This window comes from Rhinolophus ferrumequinum, chromosome 8 (assembly GCF_004115265.2).
Source record: "Rhinolophus ferrumequinum isolate MPI-CBG mRhiFer1 chromosome 8, mRhiFer1_v1.p, whole genome shotgun sequence".
Lineage (NCBI taxonomy): Eukaryota > Metazoa > Chordata > Mammalia > Chiroptera > Rhinolophidae > Rhinolophus > Rhinolophus ferrumequinum.
The window spans coordinates 43,884,525-43,908,686 of NC_046291.1; the positions used below are offsets into that span (position 1 = coordinate 43,884,525).

The 24,162-nt window shown below is 34.8% G+C and overlaps 1 protein-coding gene across 1 annotated transcript in view; it reads left to right on the top strand.

The window, feature by feature from the left end:
* Window positions 1-24,162, top strand: part of FRZB (frizzled related protein) — a 36,997-nt gene that overhangs the window by 8,436 nt on the left and 4,399 nt on the right. The window contains exons 3-6 of the mRNA XM_033112981.1: window positions 10-57; window positions 16,632-16,697; window positions 20,665-20,869; window positions 21,267-21,330. Of these exons, the coding sequence (XP_032968872.1) occupies window positions 10-57; window positions 16,632-16,697; window positions 20,665-20,869; window positions 21,267-21,330 (383 nt within the window). The remainder of the gene's footprint in view (window positions 1-9; window positions 58-16,631; window positions 16,698-20,664; window positions 20,870-21,266; window positions 21,331-24,162) is intronic.

Below are 24,162 nucleotides of genomic sequence, written 5' to 3' on the forward strand. Positions count from 1 at the left end.
ACCTTTCAGATTTTCCTATGGATTCTAGTAATGGAAACTGTAGAGGGGCAAGCAGTGGTGAGTATATCACTATCTTCCTGGGTTTGTGATCAAATCAGTCTTTGATGTAACCTGGATACTGAAGTCTTATTTGGGGACTTTGGGGCCTTACATTTTTTTCCTTTTTTAAATTAATTTATTGGGGTGACAATGGTTAGTAAAATTGCATAGGTTTCAAGTGTACAGTTCTTTAATATATCATCTGTGTATCACCTTGTGTGTTCACCCTGAAAGCAACGAAGGAACAAGCCAAACAAAGAAACAAAAACTCACAGACACAGACAACAGTTTCGTGGGCCTCACATTTTAAAAGTAAACTTATAAATATTTGTAAATTTGTATTTTATTTGTATAATTAGCATGTATAATTTATTTGTATATAATAAAATTGACCCTTTGATTCTGTGAATTTTAATGCATGTATAGACTTGTGTAGTAACCACCACTACAATCAGGATACAGAACGGTTCCATCACCTCAAAAAAACTTCCTCATGCTATCTCTTTATAATTATAAGTTTCTCTCTCCCTAAACAGTGGTGATCACTGATCTATTCCCCATCACTATAGTTTTATAGTTTTATAGTCATATAAATGGAATGATAGAGTATATACCCTTTTGAGATTGGCTTCTTTCACTCAGTATAATGCTTTTGATTCATCCAAGCTGTTGTATCAGTAGTCCATTCATGAATATTTTATTACTTGGATGTGCTACCATTTGTTTATCTATTCACACCTTGAAGGATATTTGAGTTGTTTCCAGTTTTTGTCAATTTTGGATCGAGCTATGATAAACATTTGTGTACAGGTTTTTGTATGAACATATTTTCATTTCTTTAGATTAAATATCTAGGAGTAGGATTGCTGTGTTATATGGTAAAGGTGTGTTTAAATTTGTGAAAAACTGCCAAACTATTTCCAAAAAAGCTGTTCAGTTTTATAGTAGCAACATGTAAGAGTTCCAGTTGCTCCATATCATTGCTCACACTTGACATTGTTAGTTTCTCTTTAAATTTTAGCCATTTTAACAATTGTGTAGATAGCTCATCATGGTTTTAATCGGTGTTTCCCTAACGGGTAATGATGTTGAACATCTTTTCATGGGCTTATTTGTCATCCATATATATCCTTTTTGGTGCAGTGGCTGTTCAAGTCTTTTGGCCATTTTAAAATGGGTTGTTTTCTTACTATTGAGTTTTGAGAGTTCTTTACATATTGTGGATATAAAGAACCATTTTTGGTTTCATCGGTATTCTCTATTTTTCTGTTTTCAATTTTACAGATTTCTGCTCTTTAGTATTTCTTTCCTTCTGCTTCCTTTGGATTTATTTTGCTGCTTTTTTCCCCCGTAAAGTAAAAGCTTAGATTATGATTTGAGATCTTCCTTCCTTCCTAATATAATAAGTTAATGATATAAGCATCCATCTAAGAATGGATTTAGTTGTAGCCCACAAAATTTTTTTTTTTTAATTTATTCAGGTGACAATTGTTAGTAAAATTACATGGATTTCAGGTGTACAATTCTGTGTTACATCATCTATAAATCCCATTGTGTGTTCACCACCCGGAGTCAGTTTTCCTTCCATCACCGTATATTTGATCCCCCTTACCCTCATCTCCCACCCCCCACCCCCAGCCCACAAATTTTGGTAGGATTTACTTTTATTTTTCTTTAGCTCAAAATATTTTATAAATTCAAATTATATGTTTTATAATTTGAGACTACCTCTTTGACTCATACATTAGTTAGGATTGTGCTGCTATTTGGAGATTTTTGTGTTTGCTTTGTGTTATTAATTTTTATTCTAATTCCATTATGGTCAGAGAACATATTTTGTGTAATTTTAATTTTTTTAAATTTGTTAAGGTTTATTCTACGACACAGGATGTGATCTGTTTTGGTGAATGTTCCATTTGCATTTGGGGGAAAAATGTATTCTGCAGTTGTTGGGTAGAATGTTCTTTAAATGTCCATTAGATTAGTTGATTGATACTGTTGTTTATATTGTTTTATATTCTTGCCCATTTTCTGTCTACTAGATCTATTGATCACTGTGATAGGAATGTTTAAATCTCCAAATATTGTGGATTCTTTTATTTTCGTTTTTAGTTCTGTCAGCTTTGTTGCATGTATTTTGAAACTTTTTAATTTTGGTGCATACATATTTAATATTTTCATGTCTTATTGTTGAATTGACCCGTCATGATATAATGTCCCTCTTTATCTCTGGTAATTTTCTCTGCTATAAAGATATTTTCTTTGATATTAATATAACCCCTCCAGGTTTCTTTTGGTTAGTGTTTGCAAGGTGTATCTTTTTCTATCCTTTTACTTTTAACATACCTATATCATTATGTTTTAAATAAATTTGCAGACATCATATATCTGGGTCATATTTTTTAGTTGGTGTTGGTTTTTTAATGTATTTTGCCGATCTTTGTCTTTTGATTGGTATGTTTAGACCATTTACATCTAATGTAATTAATGATGTGTTTGTATTTAGACCTACAATTTTATTATTTGTTTTCTGTTTGTTCCCTTTCTCATTCCTGTTTTCATTTCCTGCTTCCTTTTGGATTATTTGAATCCTTCCCCGTTCTCCTCCCCCTCTTTTCTCTCTCTCTTATACACACATGTATATACATTCCCATGAGATAATGTTATATATTTTTTTCTTTGAACCATTAATATGTCTTTCATGCATTAAATATATTTTAAACAACTCAAGAGGAAAAGAATAGCCTACTATATTTACACAGGTGTTTATAATTTCTATGTTCTTTTCTAATGTTCCAGGCTTCCTTCTGGTATCATTTCCCTTCTGTCTGAAGAACTTCCTTTAGCACTTCTTTTAGAGCAGTTCTAGTGGCAACAAATGCTCAGTTTTCCTTCTGAAAATGTCTTTATTTAACCTTTATTCCTGAAGGATATTTTCACTAGATATGGAATTCTATGTTGGTAGTTCATTCAGTGTTTAAATAATGTTATTCCACTTATTTGTGTCTTCAGTTTTGCTTATGGGAAATCGGTAGTCATTGAGATCATTGTTTCTTATATGTAATGCATCAGTTTTCTCTGACTGTTTTCTCTCTCTCTCTCTTTCTCTCTCTCTCTCTCTTTCTGTATATATATGTGTATAGTGTATATATATATATATATCTATATATATATATATAGAGAGAGAGAGAGAGAGAGAGAGTCTTTAGTTTTAGAAGTTTGATTATGATATGTCTGGATGTTGACTTATTTGGGTTTATCCTATTTAGGGTTAACTGAGATTATTAAATTTATAAGTTTATAACTTTTGTCAAATTTGGGAAGCTTTCAGCAATTATTTCTTTAAATATTTAATTTCTGAGTCTATGATATAAATGTTACAGCTTTTGGTATTGTCACACAGGTCCTAGAGGCTCTGTTCATTCCCTCCGCTGCCAATGTTTTTTATTCTTTAAATTAGATGATTTCTATTGGTCTGTCTTCAAGTACATTGACTCTTTTCTTGGTCATTTCCTTTCTGCTATCTATCGAACCCCTCCATTGACTTTTTAATTTCAGTTATTGCAGTTTTCACAATTAAAATTTACATCAGGTTCTTCATTATATTTTCTTTTTCTTTTCTTTTTTTATTATTTTTTAAAGATTTTATTGGGGAAGGGGAACAGGACTTTATTGGGGAACAGTGAACAGTGTGTACTTCCAGGGCTTTTTCCAAGACAAGTTGTCCTTTCCATCTTAGTTGTGGAGGGCGCAGCTCAGCTCCAGGTCCAGTTGCCGCTGTTAGTTGCAGGGGGTGCAGCCCACCATACCCTGCAGGAGTCGAGTCGAACTGGCAATCTTGTGGTTGAGAGCCCACTGGCCCATGTGGGAATCAAATCAGCAGCCTTCAGCATTAGGAGCACGGAGCTCCAACCGCCAGAGCCACCGGGCAGGCCCCTGTCTTGTATTTATTTGTTAAGACTTTCTATCTTTCCATTCATTTCAAGGGTGTTCACCATTATTTTATAGAGAATATTTATAAAAGCTGCCTTAAAGTCGTTGTTGGATAACTTCAACATTTGTATCATCTAGTTGTTTTTTCCCATACAAATTGAGATTTTCCTGATTCTTCATATGCAGAGTATTTTTTTTTTTTTTTTTTTTTGCATCCTGGACATTTTGAATATTATGTTCTAAGATTTTGGGTTTTATTTAAAGTCCTATGGAGAATGGATTTTTTTGTTTTAGCAGAATTCAGTTTAGCTGCAAATTCTGACTAGTCTTCTGAGGGTTGTGATTTCAATATCAGTTCCATTTCCAAAGCCTTTTCAATGCCTTTTCAATCTACCCCATTTGTTTACTACCCAGTGGCTAGTATGAGATCAGGGCAGTGATCTATGCCATAGTTCAGTTTTCAGTGCCTATGATGTACTGTTTAGTGTTAGATTCAGAAATACTGGGGTGAGCTCAGCAGTTCATAAACCATTTTTTGGGATTATTTCCCATCTCCTCCCTCTCTGTGATCTCCCTTAGTACTTTTTAGTTCTTTGGGGGCTACCCTTTTTGGTCCTTTGGCCAGAAAGCTGGGCTTTCTTTATTCCACTCTGTGATGTAATTTCTGTGACTGCTCCTGCATCTGAGGCCAAGTGGTGGGAGGACAAAGCAATAGGGGTTTGCCCTTATTTCTCGATACCACATGTCCAATCAGAAAGGAAAGTTCAGCTACATCAACATTTTAAGCTTCCGAGGGCCTATTTTGCTGCAGCTGTTGCTGTTACCACTGTCCCAGGAATGCTTGAGGAATGGGGTATAAGAGGAGTGTTAGGAGACCCTTTTCCTACTTCTTGAGTCAGAATTAGACGGTTTCTCCCAGAGTACTCTGTCTGCATCATGCCCACTTCCAGGTTATGAGCTGTCTTGAAACCTGGCTGAGGGATACCAGAAGGGAAGAATGATGGAGCCATTACCATACTGGTCTTCTTTCCCAACCTTCTTGCTACTATTTACTTTTCAGAGTCCTTAAGTGTCTGCTTCATGCCTTCTGTTCAGGTTTTATAATTGTATTCAGTAGGAAAGACATGATGGTGTCTACTCAATCCATCTTACTATAAAACAAACTTTTACATGAAGTATGACATACGAGCAGAAAAGAGCACAGATCATAACCATGCAGCTTAGTGCCTTTTCACAAACTAAACACTCTTATGTAACCACCACACAGATCAAGATATATAATATTAACCAGCACTCCAGAAGCCTCCCTGTGCTTCTTTCAAATCACTGCTTTCACCTTTGTTTTCAAAGATAACTACCAGCAGGAATTCTAACAGCGTATATTAATTTTGCCTGATTTTCAACTTTTATAAATGGAATCCTATAGCACATACAGTATGTATTTGTGTGTGTGTGAGTGTGTGTGTGTGTCTTCCTTTCCTTTATTCTTTATTATACTGTGTATTGCAGTAGTTTTAAATTTTCATTGTATTCTATCATTCTGTCATATTAATATACAACACTATTCCTGGATATTTAGGTTGTTTAGTTTTTGTTACAAAAACATTATAACTATAATTAGTTACTACATACTTCTATTCACTTTCCTGCAGTAATTTGCTTTGATTTGGGCCTGTATATCCTGCCTTTAATACGTCCTATATGTGGAAGCAGAAAATAAAGTTTATAAAATTCATAAATTAATTTTATTAAGTTTTAAATAGGTTTGAAACGTCAATTTTCATTATATCGAAACAGTTTTTTCTGTTGATTTCCACTGACTTATCAGAGTGACAGGTGTTTGATCCAAGGCAATGTCCACAAAAGGCACCCCAATAAATATTTATTTTTTAAAAAGTCATTGGTGTCCAACAATGGTTCTATTTGAAGGCTCACTCCAACTGTTATGTTTGGTCAAAATAAACCAAAAACCTAATTTGTATAAGAGTAAAATTGGTAAGTCAAACCTTCTGGCCAAGTGTGAGTATGTGCTATCAATTTGTCCTGAAGTTATGGTTAGAATAATATAGCACTTCATTGTATGAAACAGAGAAGACATCAACAACACTATAAATAATATACAAAAATAGTTCAGTGTATAAAACTACCTAGAATGAATGTAGTGTTCCTGGGTTCAGTGTTTACTCTTCCTATTTTATACATGTTTTCCTGTTCCCTGGTATAGTGAGAGTGATGAAAAACAAACTAATAGACAAAATGAAGGTCAGTCTGCTGGTGAAAACATATTCACAAGTTCTGAAAAGAAAGTATAATTTGTTCACACTCAAAATTCTATACTTTGGAATAATGTAACAGCTGAGGTTGATTATGATAAAACAGGAAATGAGGAAGACATAAAAGCATTGTAACCCATGTAACCCCTCTTTCAAAAGTGTCAAGCTGTTTCTGTCTGGAATTTGGAAAAGAAATTCTTTCACTCCAGTTACTTTATCTCCTTTGCCTCAAAGCTTAACAATTTTCTTTTTGTTTTTTGGGAGATAATAACACTGTCTGAGCAGCTTCCAATTTGTGAGTGTGTTGACTGTTGTAAACCCATTATCATTATAAGGAGTACATCTGCTCTAGTTTCCATAAACTAGGAATATGGAGAAAAATAACTTTCGTTCTATTCCACTGAGTCACTTGATGTGTTAAATTAACAGAAAATTATTCAAATGATGCACTGAAAAGATATATTTTTATTAAAATAATTCTGAAAAAGAATCCCTCAGTTTTCTACTTTGACCGCAACCAATTTATGAGCTTTCATATTTGAAAAACAATTTTTTTCCAGAGAGGTGAAATTGTTGGTAATTTCCAACACTAATTAATTATAGGGGTGTGATCAAATTACATAACTTCTCTGAGTCTCATATAAAATCAGATTATATTGATCTCTGTGTTCCCTTATGATATATTTTCATGTTAGGGAACCACTAGCAGTATCCCTTAGTGTAAGTTGGGTACTCTCCCAGGGTTATCACTAGCCTCTTCCTGGCCCTGTTTCAAAGGTACCTCAGAGACACTTCTCTGGGCAGTGGAGTGGTAGCTGCTGAGCAACTGAAGATTCCTGATTGCCTGCACCTGTCGGGCCTGCCTCAGTACCCTCTCTTTTAGTGCGATGAACTATGTCTAGCCAGGGTAGCATAGACCTGTTCACTTTTTTCTTCTCCAAACCTCCTTCTGCCCTTTTGGCTTCCTACTAATTTTGGAGAGGAGCCCAATTTTTTTTTTTTTCCTCCTTCAGTGCAAATGTTTACCAACTATAGAGGCTGAATTGACTTGGGAAAGCTTCTACCCTTTATTTGAGAGAAAAAGTAGGATAGATTAAAAAATAGTATGTTTATCATTTTACAGTGGCTTACATATATACGAATATATGTGTGTATGTATATAATCAGTTTATTAGTCTATCCACCCCTACCATTCATCAAAAATTTAATGACCACCTCCTCGTACCAGGCACACTCTACACCAAGGACATGGGATGAAAGAGTGAGCAGTTGACTGAGTGCCCTTCCTATTTCTTCCACCTCTTTTCTATATAACTGGGATTGAGTAGAAACATATTCTGAAAGACTCTGAAGCCCACTTTATTTTTTTGTTAATTGTACTCTTTAGACTACATCACAAAAACACTATACTTCAGACCTCACAAGAGAAAATGGGTAAATTTCATTGACTCTATATTTTTTATATTTATCCTGAATGACTCTTGGATCCAGTCACCTTTTGAAAGGCAGTTTATTTAAAATTTTCCAAAGACATAAATCCTAAAGGAATAAACTAAATTTCCTTTTCTTATTAATGTAGTGTTAGTCCTTTCAATTTTAAGCAATTCCCTTTTACAAAGTACAAATAACTATGAATTGAGATCTTTATTACAATATTTGAGATTTGTTTTTTCAGCTAAATTGAGCAAATGTTAGTTTTGCTTTTTAAAGCCTTATTATATTACCTAGGTTCACCAGTCAACTTCATTGCATTTCCACATACTGCTCTAATCCAAAGTAAAATTTAATAGGGTATTCTTCGTCTTGTGTCTATGTTTAGGAAATAAATATTACTTTAAACACATAATGAACAGCTGCCAAGTGATGACACGTTTCCATTTAAAAAAGAAATGAATATCTCATATGAATTTTATGTTAATGGTACTTTATTGAAGTATAATTTACTTATAGTAAAGTGCACAGTTCTTGTATGATGCATTGAATTTTGACAAATGAATACACCCATGTAGTAGCTATCATTCAGATCAAGATAAAGATTTCCATCACCCTTGGTAATTCCCTTGCACCCTGTCCGTCATGCCCCTGCTCCATGAGGCAAGCACAGTTCTGATTTTTACTACCATAGATAAATGTTTTCTTTTCTTCAGATTCATGTAAGAAGAATCATATAGTACATATTCTTTTGTGACTGGCTGCTTTTGTTTTTGCTAAATGTTTTTGAGATTTATTCGTGTAGTTCTATGTATTTCTTTTTTTATTGTGTAATAGTACACCCTTGTGTGAGCATAATACCAATATAATTTCTAAATTCTATCCTTTTTTGATATAGTTTCCCCAAAACTAAATGTAATACATATAAATTAAAAGTTTCTATATCTAGGAAAACAGTTAGCAACTTTTTATTTTCAAGCTTATAGATTTTTGTTAGAAAATTGTCCCTTCTGTTTCATAAACTGCTCTTGAATTTGCATAAAATATCTTCAGCTCTTTTTGGTTTATTTATATATTACTACTATTAATAGCTAACATTCAATTCAATGAGTGATTACTAAGTATTGGGCTCTGTGCTAAATTCTTTATGTGAATTACTCTAAATTCTTAACAATAACCCTATGAGACATACAGCATTAGTTTAGAAATAAGTTTTGTAACTTGCCCAAGGACACACGACTAGGAAGGAATGAAGCTAGAATTCAAACCCGTGTGCCCTTAATCATTTGCCGTATTCTCCAGCACTATAATATTCATCAGAATGGTCAGATATATGGTCATTTTGGCTTGCTAAGCTTGATTATTCAAGTTTTGGATATGTACGTGATAGTTCAAATGTACTCCCTCCATCAGGAAATTAGCATAGCCTACCTGAATCAAATGGCAGAATCCGACACTGAAAATCTCTGATTGCCTTGTTTACTTTTGGTAGGTACCACAGCTCTGTAGGTGGCAAGGAGCCTTGGAAAAATATTACTTCTGTTACTCATTAGATATTCTTTATAAATGATGGGTTTGGAATCCTGGTGAATGTTGAGCATAATTAGGTCTAACATTTACGGTGCATGGTACGCCAGATACTGTGATAACTATTTTATGTGTATTATCTCATTTAATTCTCTGAGTAACTCTACAAGATACAATTTTTTAGATATTAAAAGTCACACAAATAGTAAGGAATGTACCCTGGACTCAAACCCAGCTGTGTCTGACAAAAAAAGTCCATCCTTCTAACCATGGTGTTTTCTGGAGTCCTTACAGTAGTAATGATCTACTTAGTAGTATAAATGTCCTTGGTTTCTGATGCATTTGTTTTTTAAAATTTTATTTCATCTTTGAGATCAGGACACTAGGGTTCTGTGTTTTTTGTTTTTTTTTTTTATGCCCTAGAAATACTGAGATCCTCTAGATTTCAATAAAGTGTTCATTTTGTGACTTGCAATTTTGGAAAGAGGGAAGGTGGTCCTGGGGGTAGAATGTAGGCATGTCTCACCATCTCTCTGTTTCTAGAAGGGTAGTGGAACTGACCTTTTGGAAGGCCAAATACATATTGCCCACCTTCCATTAAGGGCTATCTGAATAAGTTCCACAATGGCACCCATCCTTGTTGCCATTTTAATGATGTTGATTATAAAATAGATCATCCATCTAGTATGTTGACTATACTTCAGTTCACTTACCTGTTTGTCTGTTCTACCGCAGCCATCCACTTCCATGGCGATATTCTGGACCTTGCTTTCTAGCTGTGGAGCCAGCACTCTAATCTTAATTTCAAGCATCCCACTCTTTTCCTGCTGTTTCTTTTCATCCTAGCAGATTTTCTCTAGTACCATCCCTGCTAAAAAGTTTACTCCATTGAGACTGTCTATTTATCTGTTCAACCCTAACCTCCTTGTCTACCTGAGATTTCGTGGTCTATTGTGACAATAATTCTCTTGAAAATACCCTCAATTCCCTTGCCTTCCTTCTTATGCCATATTCACCTGTCAAAATCCCAACTCTAGTTGCTGGAGAAAATAACTCAATTGGGGTGACTGGTTTCACTTTAAGTTCAAGATAAAATTCAAATGCACAATCGATATTATTGCCTAGCAAGCCTACCTTTTTTCCTCTAGAAAGTTTGCCTTACAACTCAGTAAAATAACTGTTTTATACCTTTTCTTCTCTCCTTGAACTTCCATGCCCTTCCTCTTTTGGTACCTTATTCCCCACAGCTGAATGAATGACTTCACTTCATCCTCCAATGAGAAAGTAAAACCCATTGGAAGGAACTCTCATCATCTCACCAACAATTGTGTAAGCCTGTCAACATCTGGACCCCTCTCTCCTTTTTCTTCTTGTGTAGTGTATGATGTGTTCTTCTGGCTTCAAAGTCTTCTTCTCCCTTTCCTTCAGACTCCCCTTGCTGATTGCATTCAACAGATAATGTTCTGTCTTATTTGAGCTTGGAGGGTCTTTTGACACAGAGGACCACTCTCCTTTTCTCTTGGAACCCCCTCTTCTTTCAGCTTTTTGACTCCATGCTCTCCTATACTTCTTCTCCATCATTGGATGCTTCTTCTCAGTCTCCTTTATCATCTTCTTTGCTATCTTACATATAAAGATGTAGTTCCTGCCTAGATGGTTGCAACTCATCTTTCAGGTTTTAAATTTCAATGTCATTTCCTCAGAAAATTTGGAAGACCAGACTAGTTTAGATCATCAAGTTACATGTTCTCATTGCACATTGTACTTTTCTTTCATAGCATTCATCACATATGAAAACAAGTGACTTTGGGTGTAATTATTTATTCAATATCTGTATCTTATTCTGCATTGTCTCTATTACCCATCAGGTATTCTACGTGCCTAGCACAGAGCTTGGCATATTAGCAGATATTCGATAAATATTGGTAGAATGAATTAATGAACATGTAAGTGACTGAAAGGGCTCAACAAATGTTAGTTTTCTTTTTCTTTCCTGTCTCATATTTAGAGACTTATGGATATCCCAGGGTTATAGAGTCATAAAAGACTTTCTACAGAAGAAAGACAAGTTCCTGGTATGATGGACATTGACATATATTTAAAATTAATTAAGGGCATGCTTATGGACACTTCTAGGCAGTTAAAAATATAGATCTGGATCTCAGTAAAGAAGTCATAGTTAATGATATAGATTTTAAAATCATAAAAAATTTTGGTTTTACATCTGTTTTAAAATGTGTGGTCTGTTCTAATGTGTCTTAAAATGGAGGGAAAGAGGACAAGGGGGCTTCTCGGGTCAAATGCCAGATACAAAACATATAGTGAGTGCATTTGGTACGAATTAAAGTTATTTAAACTCTGATCAGAATTGAGTCAGTCTTGAAAGAATTATAGTGGAAATTGTAACACAAACAGAATTGTATTTTCTTCTCTGCCTCCCCTCCCCGCCCCCCCCGCTTTGATAAGTAATCCTGAGCACAGATCTATGGTCTTTTCCTAGAAAAAGCAGAAGCATACTCATTCATAGTTAGCAGTATTCCAAAGTCATGGTACATGAAAGGTTATAAGACTTTTGAACCTTACAGCTCTGGATGACACCCAAGAGAAGTCAATTTCAAACAAAGGTCAGGATTAGTTTGAAAATCATATCATACTTCAGCTTGAACTCAAGTTTGCATTATTAAATAGCGACGATCCAGTGAAAATCACATTTTATTATTGTTTTAGGTACTTCTAATTCTTTAGATCTTGTAAAGCCATACAACCTTTTAAAATACTATTATCTTTATGTGTTTTCAATAAATGAGCCTATTTGGGGGGGGAATATATATATATATATGTGTGTGTGTGTGTCTGTGTATATATATATATATGTACATATATATATATATGTGTATATATATATATATATATATATATATATATATATATATATATATATAATTTTATTTTTTCAATTGGGGAACAGTGTGTTTTTTCCAGAGCCCATCAGATCCAAGTCGTTGTCCTTCAATCTAGTTGTGGAGGGCTCAGCTCAGCTCCAAGTCCAGTTGCCATTTGCAATCTAAGTTTCAGGGGGCACAGCCACCATCCCATGTGGGAATTGAACCTGCAACCTTGTTGTTGAGAGCTCACGCTCTAACCAACTGAGCCATCCAGCCGCTCCTCCAGCAGCTCAGTGGCAGCTCATTGTCTTCAGTCTAGTTGTGGAGGGTGCAGCTCACTGGTCCATGTGGGAATCGAACTGGCAACCCTGTTGTATAGAGCTCATGCTGTAACCAACTGAGCCATCCAGCTGCCCCTAAATGAGCCTATTTTTATGAGCAATAAACTGAATAAAGAAGGATGTGATCACTTTCCACTTTCCTCTCTGAACTATGTTTATATGGCTCAGGTACCGCAATGCAGGATATCTCCTGCAGTACATCTCCCCTGACGTGCAGACCAAGTTCTATGGAGCTCTGAGCATGTTAATTCTGAAAACTCATGTTTGTCCTAGGAAGATAAACAGTCTTCAGTTTCACTGGCAGAGAAGCAGAAGGTCATTGATTTGAGGACAATGTCCGAGAGGGTGTGAGGGAGAGCTGCCGAAGACAGTTTCCTGGTCATGGCCCATGGATGCTTGTGGGATATAGGATGGCACGCTGTTCCACAATTCAGAGTGTTTTGTTTTAATCCTAGACTTTGAGGTGAATGAGTTGCTAATGTTAAAACCTTCCCCTCATTTGAAATACTCTTTGTCCCTTAACATTTTTTGTTGCTGCCCTATTTAACTTTTCGTATTTTTTTCCCCTTAGATAAGGACCTCAAAGAAACACCTTTATAAGCTTTTCTTCTCAACAGTGGAAACAAATCAATATCTAATGTTTTTTGTGCAAATATCAGTAAACAGATTTTATTTTGCCACTATGAAATTTAAAAACCTTGTGCCATTGGGAAGCTGGAGAGGAAGACTATTAGCAAAATTATTAGTGAATTAAAGTAGAAATAATGATAATTACTAGTGGTCCAATAAAATGTCTGAGAAATTACCTATCGTTAGTAAAGAAAAAGAAGCTGCTACCGTCTGATTTAGGGTGGCAGGTACAAAAAATGTAATAAATAATGCATGCAATTCTATGATTCTTTGCAATTTCTCAGTTCTTGGGCTTTTGGGGAATATATACATTTAGATGTGAGTAAACATTAGAAGAAGGATAATCCTCCAGATCTATTAATCTAAAATACACTCTTTATGAATACCCTCAGATATGAATACGTTTGGGTTGAGTAGCATAAATAAGTAAAAGGATATTCTTCCATATTTGAACCTTGTAGATGGGATATTCCAGTCCCCCTTATTACTCTATATTTCATTGAGCTGCTGTTTCTTTCAACTAGACAGACAATGGCTTACAGCAAGAGCTAGGGATTAGAGTTTGGAAAGGGCCACATACAGGGTATGGCACTGACACTTCTGGAGCCAGCAGAAATAAGTGCATTGAGGATGAACAAAATTTTGTCCTAAAAGTATAACTTCTTAGCTCATTAGCTATTAGGAAATGATCTAATTATGTATATGTACTGATGTATATATATTAATAGTTATATAAATACTTACTTGAAATCTTCCTAAATCACTTTATGATACAATTTTTGAAAAATCTCTGCTGGGAAAGTTTTATGGAATCAATTTGCTTCAAGCAAAGTTATATGGTAATGATATCATATTAGACTCAGTCCTGTGACAGCACATTTTTGCAAAGAGTTTATTAGAGCATGTGCAAATTTCTAAAGAATGACAAATATGTAGATAATTTATCTACATGTATTTTTTTTTTTAAAAGAGTGATTTGTTTTCTTTTTTAAAGATTTTATTGGGGAAGAGGAACAGGATTTATTGTGGAACAGTATGTACTTCCAGGACTTTTTCCAAGTCAAGTTGTTGTCCTTTCAATCTTAGTTGTGGAGGGCGTAGCTCAACTCCAGGTCCAGTGGCCGTTGTTAGTTGCAGGGGGCACAGCCCACCATCCCTTGTGGGAGTCGAACCGGCAACCTTGTGGTTGAGAGGACGCGCTCCAATAAACTGAGCCATCTGGGAGCTCAGCTACATGCATTATTTTTGATGAATAAATATCTGTTTTTAAATGGCAGAAAAGCACAAGCCCTTATCTATGTATGGGTAGGGTTAATTTGTACATCAAAGACCATAGTACTGATTTCTTCAGGAATATCCTCATCATAAGAATATTTCCCTTTCAAAATGTGTAACATTTCTGTACAAAATAAAACTATACAGTAGAACTAGATAATGTTGCGTTTTCTTTTAAATGGGTATGCAGATGTTTTGCTAATAAGAAAATTATTATTGGAGGAATCATCTTCAAAATAGCAACCAGCTTGGATATTACCAATTACTTATTGGCCTGAGAGCTTTATTCCACAGAAATTGTGTGTGAAAAATCATCTGCAGAACATAGGAAGTGTTACGTGTAGCAATAAGAAATTCTCGCCTCTCTTGTGAGCAACAACAACAGTTGTTACTGCCACAGCTTTGTAGAACAGCACCTGTCCCTAACAGAAGTGCTTATTTCTAGAACGTCAAAGCTGGTAGTAAGCATACTACTCTCCTTGGGTCTGCTACTTTAAAGCACGTAATCTATAAGTTCAACAAAAAATAAAATTTATTTTGATTTAAAAACACAGTGTCAAGTGGTCAACAAAAGCTTCTGTTTTTTATTGGTCTCCATGCTAACATAAAACACTTTTTAAACAAAATATTTTTGTTGGCTTTCTTTCTGTAATTCCTATGTTCTTTTTTTTCTTTTTCTGGGTCAAAATAGATGAAACACAGGCCATTTCATTGTTTTTTCTTTTTTAAATTAAAGTTTATTGGGGTGACATGGTTAGTAAAGTTGCATAGGTTTCAGATGTTCGATTTTGTAATACATCATCTATATATCACATCGTGTAGTCACCATCCAGGGTCACTTCTCCTTCCACCACCATATATCTGATCCTGTTTACCCTCGTCTACCACACTCCTCCCTGCTAACCCTCTGGTAACCACTAAACTATTGCCTGTGTCTATGAGTTTTTGTTTCTTTGTTTGTCTTATTCCTTTGTTGTTTTCAGTTTTATATCCCACATATCAGTGAGATATGGTTATTGACTTTTTCTGTCTGATTTATTTCACTTAGCATAATAATCTCAAGATCCAGCCGTGTTGTCACAAATGGCACTATTTCATCTTTTCTTCTGGCAAAATAGGGGAGGCCATTTCATTTTTAATGAAGGTTTCTCAGAGGCACTATTTTAAGGAAATCTTTACACAAACTAAAATGTCTTCTGGGGTGGCCACATGGCTCAGTTGGTTAGAATGTGAGCTCTTAACAACAAGGTTGCTTGTTCAATTCCTGCATGGGATGGTGGGCTGTGCCCCCTGCAACTAAAGATTGAAAATGGCGCCTGGACTTGGAGCTGAGCTGCGCCCTCCACAACTAGATTGAAGGACAATGACTTGACTTGGAGCTGATGGGCCTTGGAAAAACACACTGTTCCCCAATATTCCCCCCCCCCCAAAAAAATGTCCTCTAAAATGAGTGTGTATTATTTTCTATTTTTATATTGACTTTAACAACCTACAATGGTTATGATGTATATAAGACATGTATTTCTTAGCTAAGTAACCTATAAATAATACAGCAATCCACTTTCCAAGATGTCAAATTATATGTCCTATATATGACACATTTTCAGATATTCAGAACTTTTATTACATATACCTGTATTACATGTAAAATGTGCTGTGGTCACTACTCACCAGATACTTAAAAAAACACATGGAACTTCTTATTTCAAAATATGCATATAGTAATTTCCTCCACTAAGCATAAAAATGCCATTGAATTAAATAGTAGCAGTTATTCTGCCTATAGAAGGGGCTCATGGTCTCTCTTCTTAAAAACTTCACTAAGTTAGTTGTGTTGTAATAATACCTGCATATCTTGTTGAATTGCTTTTAGATCCAGGAACTAATATTTGCAGGAGTGCTGTTTAATCTATAAAATGTATATGAATGAAGGTGGTATTCCACAGGGGCAAACTAGGTACCTGAGCATAAGTAGAAAATTGTCTCTAGGTAGGCATTGATTCTACTTCCATAAGCATTATCTTTCAGGATTCAGGGATCATGCTCTCTCTTCAGTGGTGAACAGTGTTTTCTCAGGATTAGGGTGATTGGGTGGTTTGTTAAAGAGTGGGAATTTATGAACCTACAGGCACTGAAAAAAAGTCTATGTGGATAGAATAAACATGAATAATTCTAGAGAAAGATCAGACACATAGACTCACCACCAAATTGGATCTAGTCTTACAAAAAAAAAGGGAACAAACCAAAGGAAGATAATGTTGAAATTTTGCTTATAGATAAAATGTTGTGTTTTTCAGAACGCTGCAAATGTAAGCCTATTAGAGCTACGCAGAAGACCTATTTCCGAAACAATTACAACTATGGTAAGGATAACTTCATGGTTGACCTATAAACTGCTATGTTAAGAAAGGAGTGTGTGTGTGTTTGTGTGTGCATTAGTAGAGCAGTTTAAGAATAAGTCTTAAAAATGAATAAACAAGGATAATTTTAAGAGCATACCTGTCCCAAATAAAATATCTCATGTGGGCAAAATTCTTAACAAATGCTTGATTTTGAAGCATATCAGGCAGCATTGGTGGCATCTTAGAGCCATGTCATTAAGTATACAGAGATGAGAGGGACTCTTCCTTCCCTGCGAGGCTGAGGAGAATATGAGCACGAATGTTTGGAGCTGCATAGATCATCGGTTGTGCTTTAAGTTCAGCTTCACTGTGGTGAACAAAGGAGCATTTCGATGCATAAGGGATGGTTGGTTAATAGAGTTAAATTTAGTTTCTTCAATCACTCTATCTCATGGGAAACAGTGACAGAGTTGGAAAGTAACACTTATAAAATCTGTTAGTATTCAATTAAGAAAATATTTTATTATCCAGCTTGAACTAGAAATGTGACATTCTGATAAAATATTAATTGAAGAGCTACCAATTCAAATGTAGCTGACAAACTTAACTGAAACAGGAAAAGCCTGCTGTCTCTGTGCCAGATAACATGCTAGGTGATTTCCATATATGCTCATGTAATTTTCTCAACTGCCCTATGACATATATTATCCTTATTTTATTAGTGAGTATTGAAACTAAGTTGTCCTTTCTTTGATTATGCAGAATGTACTTTTGGGTACTGGCATGCTTCAGAGTCAGAAATTTCAATTACTATTTATTTAGAAGGGTCAGTTAATAGTTTTCCAGTTGATAAAATAAGGAACAAATAAATATTTGCTGTATTCCATCAGCATTCTTTGTGACTTTTTTTCTAGCATCTATGAGATTAATGAAAGTGGTGTTTCTACTCTATAGAAGACTGTTGATACTGAGTCAATGAATAAACAGCAATTAAATAGGTTTTGGAAGGGAACTTTATTATTAAAATGAGTTTTATTATTGAATTTACATGCCTTATTTTAGAGGCTATAGGACATATGCAGTAGATTTATTTCTACTTTTATACTTTTGGAAATTGGAAGGAGAGAAATGGCAAATACTTTGTAAGAGTAGTCTTTGATGTCTCTGAAAATACTGCATGTTTAAAGGTCTAAAGTAGAAAATTCTCAATGTAGGGAAAGCTCTTTAAAATAAATGCACGTAGTTTCCCAGTGTTTCTTCAATGGATTCAATTTTTATTTTTTGCTTACTACTCATCTTAAGAGAGATCTAGTTTCTCTTAGTCATTGGTGGATGCACTTTCTTTCCAAGGTTAAAAGGGCATGTTTATCTAAGAAGTCAAGCACCTGACTGCTCATCTATGGACCCACTCCTCTACAAATTGATATGAAAAGTCACAGGGAAAAGAAGGTCTTAATTTTTAGATTAGTTTTTAAGATTAAAAACCACTATATGAACTTTTAAGTACAGTTATATGAAAAACGAAAGTATAATAAAAAGGTCATGTCAGGGAAATTTAGTTGAGTTTGTGTTTATTTTACTTGTCAATCTTTACTTTATCCAACTTAGTGCTGCAATGGTTGGTGTTATTATTTTAGTTAAAAGTCAAACTACTAGTGTTTTCAAGACATGGAAAGAGACTATCTTTGATAAGGTTGCTGTGTGAATATTATAACATAAAATGGGATACAGATCACAATTAATAGAAAGGAGATCATTTCTTTCTTGTAGCCAAACAATAACCAGGTTGTCTATAGTTTAAGGATTTTTCACTTGTTTGGGGCTTACTTAGCTCTACCTTGGGGGAAGGCAGGCCCTCAAATGATTAAATAGAAGGCAAAAAGAAAAGTTTCTGAAAAGAAACTGCATTTTAAATTCCAAAATATGTTGATTTTTCTTAAATATCTACATATGTTACTGAGAAAACAAAGTGGGAGTGGGAACAAATGATAATTCATAAAAAACCTTCTGCTTCATTCAGATTAATTCAGGTAAAATCTCTTGAGCTTTAACAAAATTAGTTGAATAATAAGGTAAGTCTTGTAGAAAGATATTTATTTTGGAGTGGCTACATGTACTAAAAATTTCTAATGAAAATAGTAGACACACTGGGTAAATAAATCATTAGTTTGAGAACATTTGCACAGTTCACTAATCTCTAATGGTTGATGGAGGCTATGAAGCACAGTCACATAAACCAGGACACAAAAAAATGTCTGCTAGCTGGGGTTGTGAATTTATCATCTGATTCTCCCAAATGACATTTCAAAAAGGGCAGTCTTATCTTTTTTTAAAATACAGACTTGAAAGAACACTGATAGAAAGGAATTCCTTTGCTCACGAATTGCATCAAGCCGGGACAGCAGGCAGTTATATTATGTTGGTACAGAAGTAATTGTGGTTTAAAGGTTAAAAATAATTGCAAAAATCACCATTACTTTTGCACCAACCTAAAATTTTGTTTGTTGTAAGTTCTCATACTTGAGACAACTAATTTTCTGAAGATTGATATGTGTGTGAAGCAAAAATGAGGTTATATCCTAAAGTTTTAAGAATTAGTAACTTAATTTCTGTGGTATGGTGTGTTGTACTGGTGGAATGTTATTGAATAAGTTTCTGTATGGAGTTGGGGTATTAATGGTGGGAATGGTCTATTAGCTGGCTCGATATTTTCATGGACTACCTTCTTCCATTGCTTTGTAGTCCATAACACCTAAAATATGTGGGAAGGAACTCAGATGAAAGTGGTTTGCTCATACGTGCCTAACAGGCTTTCAAAAGTGGATTCATTTAGATCCATTCTGTTTTCCTCCGTTTAACATCTATGGATATTGACCTAGAGCAATGAGGGTGCCTGGGCAAAAGCCATTGGCTTCTTACTAATTGACATTTTTACTTTGTTTTAGGCTTTTTCAAACTCCCCTTAAAAAAACAAGCAAACAAAAAACTCATTTACCAGCAGCAGGAATCTAAAGAATTTGGCTCTTCTGATGAAGAGAAATACAGAAAAGAAGCAGAACTGTACTTGCTAGATTATGCGTCAAATACTTTTTTACTTTATATCTGAATCGATTATTTTTAAGGCAGTTTGTCTTTATGTTGAGAAGTGAAGCTAACAATTGTAAGATAAATTGGGTGCCAGTATAACCACTGAGAGAGGTAGGTGAATGCATTTAACTTATTAGACCATATTCCATAGCCCGTAATGGGAAGGAATGTTGGAGTATCTGACTTCAAAGCAGATGGAGGAAACAAGATCTACTGGTGACAGTTTAATTAAAAAAAATGTAGAATACCTATAGGAGAGTATAAGAGATAATCTGCACTGAAACAAAGGAAGAAAGGAACTGATGTCTGAACAGTGAGCTAAGATAAAGAAGGTGAAAAGATCACAGAACCAGTTTGGGAACATAGTAGAACAGGACGACTTTATATCATGAAAGAGACTCCCAACTCCTTTAGAAAATCCATTAATAGACTTGATGAAAGAATGCTGACAAGGAAAGAAAGCATATTTAAGTACTCCGTCTTTACATATAGTGAAATTAATAAAGTTTAAATTTCTGTTGGCAGCAATTGAAACAATACACACACACACACACCCCCCCACACACACACACACACATACCCCTCCAAAATTTCATTTTGGAGGAAAATTACATCAGATTCACCTAACCTTTGATTATCTAAATGAAGTTTTCTCATACACACAAATGCATATGTACACAAATTGGAAGGGGATCAGGGCTGAACATTAAGGGGACAAGTGTGTTGTGTAGTGTGTCACTCTCTACCATCTAAGACAAAAATATCTGGTTGACTTTTCCTCTCTATTCATTGAGCATCAAGTGGAGAAGAATTGACTAGAAAGAAGCCTACATGTCTGTTTTGAATGTGGCACCTATTGTGTATCATATTAATCATATCAGCATTATTGTCTTTTATCCAGTCATTCGGGCTAAAGTTAAAGAGGTAAAGACCAAGTGCCATGATGTGACTGCAGTAGTTGAGGTGAAGGAGATTCTAAAGGCTTCTCTGGTAAACATTCCAAGGGACACCGTTAACCTTTATACCAGCTCTGGCTGCCTGTGCCCTCCACTTAATGTTAACGAGGAATATATCATCATGGGCTATGAAGATGAGGAACGCTCCAGGTAATTCACTCCTTAAAGATTCGGAATAACTTCTATGCCTGTTCTATTCTATGCCTATTCTATGGCATTTTTCTACAGATCTTACTCTGCGGTTCTTACCTTGGGATCTGTCTATATTCTAGGGGATTAAAGATAAGTTTTAGTTGGGTCCCTCAATTTCATGTATTGCATAGAAATGTGTACGTGTGCAATTTGCGGGTGTGCATTTTCCTGGAGACAAGGATAAAATCTTAATTCTTAAAGGGGTCCCTGATTCCCAAATAGTTAAGAATTACTGTTCTAAATTTGGCTATGTGGTTCTAGAATGAATAGATAAGTCTTTCTTGGCAATAATTCTTTGTATTTTCAGTGATATGTTTTAACTTTTCAAAAATGGTTGCTTCTTTAAAAAATACAGATTACTGTTGGTGGAAGGTTCTATTGCTGAGAAATGGAAGGATCGACTTGGTAAAAAGGTTAAGGTAAGTCGATATTTTATGTTCAAAGTGATACATAAAAAATAAAAGTGGGAAACCAGCCACTTGTCATTTACACAAAACAGCTGCCCTCAACTACACGAGAAATATTAAAACCCGATATATACATCTATTTAAAATTCCAAGACTGAGTTTGTCTTTAATGTCTATTTCATTTAAGGAATTCTCTGTATGTGTATCAGAGATCTAACTGCAGTTGCCTAACTTTTCACAGTGAGAAGTCTAGCTATAATTAGTCCAGTCCTGGTAGGGTGACTCCACATTATTACTAGATATCCAGGCTCCCTCCAGCTTACAGCTCTGCCATTTTTTAAAAATAATTAGCAGAAAAAAAAAATTAGCAGATTCTTTAACAAATTTTGTATTATGAAAACTTTCAAATATATACGAGTACAAAATTAATGGACCCCCAATATTCCTATCAACAATTAACAAGGTTTTGCCAAATTATTACATAATTCCTTGTTCTTTGCTAATGTATTTTTCAAATTTTTTAGATATTTATTTTTCAATTATTGTTGACATACTATATTATATTAATTTCAGGTGTACAAAGCAACATAGTGGTTAGACATTTATATACTTCACAAAATGAGAACCCTAATTAGTTTTTGACCCATTTGACACTGTATATAGTTATTACAATATTATTGACTATATTCCCTATGCTGTGCTTTGCATTCCTGTAATTTTCAAAAAAATTATAGTTGACATTAATATTATTTTATATTAGTTTCAGGTTTACAGTGTAGTGGTTAGACGTTTATATGGTTTGTGATCTCCCTAAGTCTAGTACCCACCTGACGCTATACATAGTTTTTACAGTATTTTTTACTATATTCCCCATAGTGTACTTTATATCCCTATGACTATTTTGTAACTACCAATTTGTACTTTCCAGTCCCTTCACCTTTCTCACCCAGCCTTTCAGGCCCCCTCCCATCTAGTGACCATCAATTTGTTCTCTTGTATCTATGAGTCTGTTTCTGTGTTATTTGTTTATTTTGTTTTTTATAGTCAACATATAAGTGAGATCATATGGTATTTGTCTTTTCTCGGTCTGATTTATTTTACTTAGCATAATACTCTCTAGGTTCATCCATGTTGTTGCAACTGGTAAGATTTCATTCTTTTTTATGGCAGAGTAATAGTCTATTGTATATTTACACCACAATGTCTTTATCCAATCATCTGTTGATGGGCATTTCAGTTGCTTCCATATCTCAGCTATTGAAAAGAGCGCTGCTGTGAACATAGGGGTACATATATCTTTTTGAATTAGTGTTTTGGATATTTATGGATAAATACCCAGGAATGGAATTGCTGGGTCATAAGGTAGTTCTATTTTTAATTTTTTGACGAACCTCTATTCTGTTTTCCATAGTGGCTGCACTATGGAATTTTTTCAGTCCCACAAGCAGTGCACGAGGGTTCCATTTTCTCCACATCCTCACCAACACTTGTTGTTTGTTTATTTATTGATGAGAGCCTTTCTGACAGGTGTGAGGTGATATCTCATTGTGGTTTTAATTTGATGTTGAGCATCTTTTCATATGTCTGTTGGTCATCTGTATGTCCTTTTTGGAGAAATGTCTGTTCATGGCATCTGCCCATTTTTTAATTGGATTGTTTGCTTTTTGGTGTTGAGTTATATGAGTTTTTTAAATAAATTTTGGATATTAACTCCTTGTCAGATGTATCATTGACGAATATGTTCTATTTAGTAGAATATGTTCTCCGTTTTGTCGATCGTTTCCTTTGCTGTGCAGAAACTTTTTAGTTTGATGTAGTTATATTTGTTTAGTTTTTCTTTCATTTCCCTTGTCCATGGAGATGCATCAGTAAAAATATTACTAAGGGTGATGTCTGAGAGTTTACTGTCTGTGTTTTCTTTTAGGAGTTTTATGGTTTTGGGCCTTCCATTTAAGTCTTTAATCCAGATTGAGTTTATTTTTGTACATGGAGTAAGAAGGTGGTCCAGTTTCTTTCTTTTTTTTTTTTTTGCATGTATCTGTCCGGTTTTCCCAGCATCATTTATTGAATAAACTGTTTTTACCCCAATGTATATTATTGCTTTGTCATACATTAAATGACTATATAGGCATGGATTTTTTTTCTGGGCTCTCTATTCTGTTCCATTGATCTATGTGTCGATTTTTATACCAGTAACATGCTGTTTTCTTTACTATAGCCGTGTAGTATAGTTTGATATTAGGTATTATGATATCTCCAATTTTGTTCTTTTTTCAAGATTGTTGTAGCTATTTTCTCTTTTTTTTTAACCTTTGCCATTTTATTTATAATGTGTCTTGGTGTGGGCCTCTTTGGGTTCATCTTGTTTGAGACTCTCTGTGCTTCCTGAGCTTGTATGTCTGTTTCCTTTGCCAGGTTAGGGAAGTTTTCAGTTATTATTTCTTCAAATGGGTTCTTTATCCCTGCTTCCTCTCTTCTCCTTCTGGTACTCCTATGATGTAAATGTTGTTATGCTTGATGTTGTCCCAGAGGTCCCTTAAACTATCTTCGTTTCTTATTTCTTTTTTCTTTTTGCTGTTCTGATTGGGTGTATTCTGCTACCTTGTCTTCTAAATCACTGATTCAGTCCTCTGCTTCATCTAATCTGCTGGTGATTCATTCCAGTGTATTCTTTTCAGTTATTGTGTTCTTGATTTCTGAGTGTTTTTTTACGGTTTCTATGTCCTTTTTTATACTAACTATCTCTTTGTTGAAGTTCTCACTAAGTTCCTTAAGAATTCTTGTAACCAGTGTTTTGAACTCTGTTAAGTTGATTGCCTGCACTTCATTTGGTTCGTTTTCTGG